The 2672-nt window shown below is 55.1% G+C and overlaps 1 protein-coding gene across 1 annotated transcript; it reads right to left on the minus strand.

Annotated features, from left to right (window-relative positions):
* Positions 1–1895: 1895 nt before the first annotated feature.
* Positions 1896–2285, minus strand: DQ04_13791000 (hypothetical protein; the record flags this gene model as incomplete). The annotated part of the gene is made up of 1 exon (XM_009317030.1): positions 1896–2285. One exon carries the CDS (start codon positions 2283–2285, stop codon positions 1896–1898), a length of 390 nt encoding a protein of 129 aa, XP_009315305.1.
* Between the last annotated feature and the right edge of the window lie 387 nt (positions 2286–2672).

Below are 2672 nucleotides of genomic sequence, written 5' to 3' on the forward strand. Positions count from 1 at the left end.
TATATATATACACGATGTGTGTGTGTGTGTCGGCGCGGCAGTGAGGGATGACATTCTCCCACAGGGGCGGTCGCCCGTTACTTCTAACTTATCATTGTTTTTTTTTCTTTGTTTTTGGGCGGCCACATGCATTTTTCTTTTCGTGCTTCTGTCTGTGCTCACGCAGAGGTGGCGGAAGATACCGCAACTTCAAGGATAAGGGAATGGGCGAGGAGACCGACAGCGCAGCGCGCCTCACCACCGTTCTGCTTTCCCCGGGTGTATATGCCACCGATTCTGCAGCGCCGCAGACAACGCAGGGCCCGTCAAATGTTACTACTGTGCCTGCTGAAGGACGTGGCTCGTCAACGGCAGTGACGACATCAACATCGATGGATCGATTCGATAAGCATCGCCGTCTGCGCCGCGCGCTGGCGGCAAAAGAAGCAACCCTGATGGAGCNCGTCAACGGCAGTGACGACATCAACATCGATGGATCGATTCGATAAGCATCGCCGTCTGCGCCGCGCGATGGCGGCAAAAGAAGCAACGCTGATGGAGCTCACGCGGCTCATCATGAATAACACCGGCACACGGCGAACGGGGAGCAGTTCTGCCCGGCGCAAGATAATTGGCGGCATAGCCGTCCGTTCACCTGGAGGTGTTGGCAGCACCGCTGGTGGAATCGGTCACTCGCAATCCAGTACCACACCGCTGGTCCCGATGGCAGCGGCATCCACTGTAGAAGGAGGAACGGTAGCAGCAGCAGCGGCGGCGGCTTCAGCGCCGCTAGGTGATTCTGTCACTTCTGCTGCCAATGATGCGGAGATACGGTACATTCAGAGCGAAAATAAACGTCTAAGAGCCAAAGAAGCAACGCATGCGAAGGAGCAGGCACGACTTGAGTCCCTCGTATATGACCTACGCAGGGAGTTAGAGGTCACCGGGCATGCGCTGCGTGATCAGACGGCAGCGATGAAAACAGTGGGCGTGGGACTGGGAAGAATGGATCCACATCGAATGGTGAAAACGCAACGCGAGCAACAGGCGAAGTCTCTGACATCCGTGGAGTTGCCCGAGGATGGTGCGGATTCCCAGCGTGATCTGCAGGCTGCTCGGGAGAAGGCGAAGATATTGGAAGGTCTTCTGGTGGCAGAACAAGAACGATGCGAACATGCTGAAAAGCGCTGTGCTGACCTGCAAGCTGCATTATTACGCTCAAGCCTAATGAAAACGCCAAAAGCCGTGAATGAGGATCATAAGGATGGCAGCGCCACCGAGCTTTCATTTGTTGATGACAATAAAGATATGGCACAGAGAGCAGCACTTGAACGCCGCGTACGGACCCTGAAAGCGAAGGAGCACACTCTCATGGGTAGCATTCAGGGTTTGGAGGAAACACATCGTGCAGCACGCCGGTCATGGGGCGCGAAGGAAAAAGAGTTCAAGAGATACATACAAATTCTCGAGGCCACAATTACGCGGATGGAGCGACGGATGCCAATGAAGAAGCCAAATACGGCCACATTGTTTAATGTGACTCTCAGACTTGTGGCCTGCGAGGGGCTGCTAAATAGACGAAACAACGGTGTGGGTTTCATTGATCCGTTTGTAGTTGTTTACGGTCCGTGCGGTGAAAAGGCACTTGAGACACTTCCACGTACTGACACAACCTGCCCGCAGTTCATTACATCTGAGGATGCTGTGATGCTGAAGGTGGCGCGAGGGTCGCCATGGAGCATTGTCTTCGAGGTCTACTCACGTGGGGCAAATAACGCTCGGCTTTTCCTGGGGCAGGCCCAAGTCCCTCTTGGGCCGCTCTTGGAGGATAGTGCAGCGGGTGCAGGAGTGCGGCATTCTGCCAAGCTCCATCCGCGCGAACGCGAGCCAGACGGTGAAATCGTGCAGCATGCGCATCACCTTGGCACTGTCGTCTTCACCGCTGCAGCAGCGGTGGCTGGAAATACAGCTGCTGCCGTTGCGTGCCGTGGCTCCATGTCCGACACGGGACGGCTTTTTTCACCCAAGCGCGACGGAGAGAAGGCGGTGACGAGCGACGATACCTCGGAGTCGGCGGCGTGTTGTTCCGCATCCACAAATGGAGTGACAATTCGTGTAGTCAGCGCAAACGGAATTCTCAGACGCGACGTGGGAGTTAATTCCAATCCATATGTTGTGGCGTATGATGGTAGTGGCGGTGAGGAGCTCCTTCGTCTACCACCTGTTCTGGAAACGACGGAACCCTCCTGGGAGAATTGTTCACGGACGATTGCCACTTTGTCTGGCGGGGAGCCATATGGGTGCATTATTTTCCATGTTTATGACTACGACCGTGATGGCAAGGACGAGTTCCTCGGGGAAGCGCGCCTCGCCAAGAAGAAGTTGTACTCTGATCAGGAGTGGCACGAGCTGACACTCCACCCACGTGTAGATGAACCGCTACAGTACATACGCGATCACCGCCACCGACTTGGAAGGCTGTTGGTGCAGTGTACCCGACGGGAAAAAGAGTGCGTCAGTGAAGGCAATGAGGTGCGGCAACGTGAGGAACCGCATCGAGGCGAGACCAGCTGCTCCCCCTTTAAGCCTCTTGGGCCGTCTGAATCATCAGTAATTCTTTACAATGAGCCCATCACTCCGTGTGGTGATGTTGTGCTTAAGTCTTACCCTGTCCAAGTAAGCGTAGAGGCTTG

Source organism: Trypanosoma grayi, assembly GCF_000691245.1.
Source record: "Trypanosoma grayi strain ANR4 Tgr_1379_V1, whole genome shotgun sequence".
Classification (NCBI taxonomy): Eukaryota; Euglenozoa; class Kinetoplastea; order Trypanosomatida; family Trypanosomatidae; genus Trypanosoma; species Trypanosoma grayi.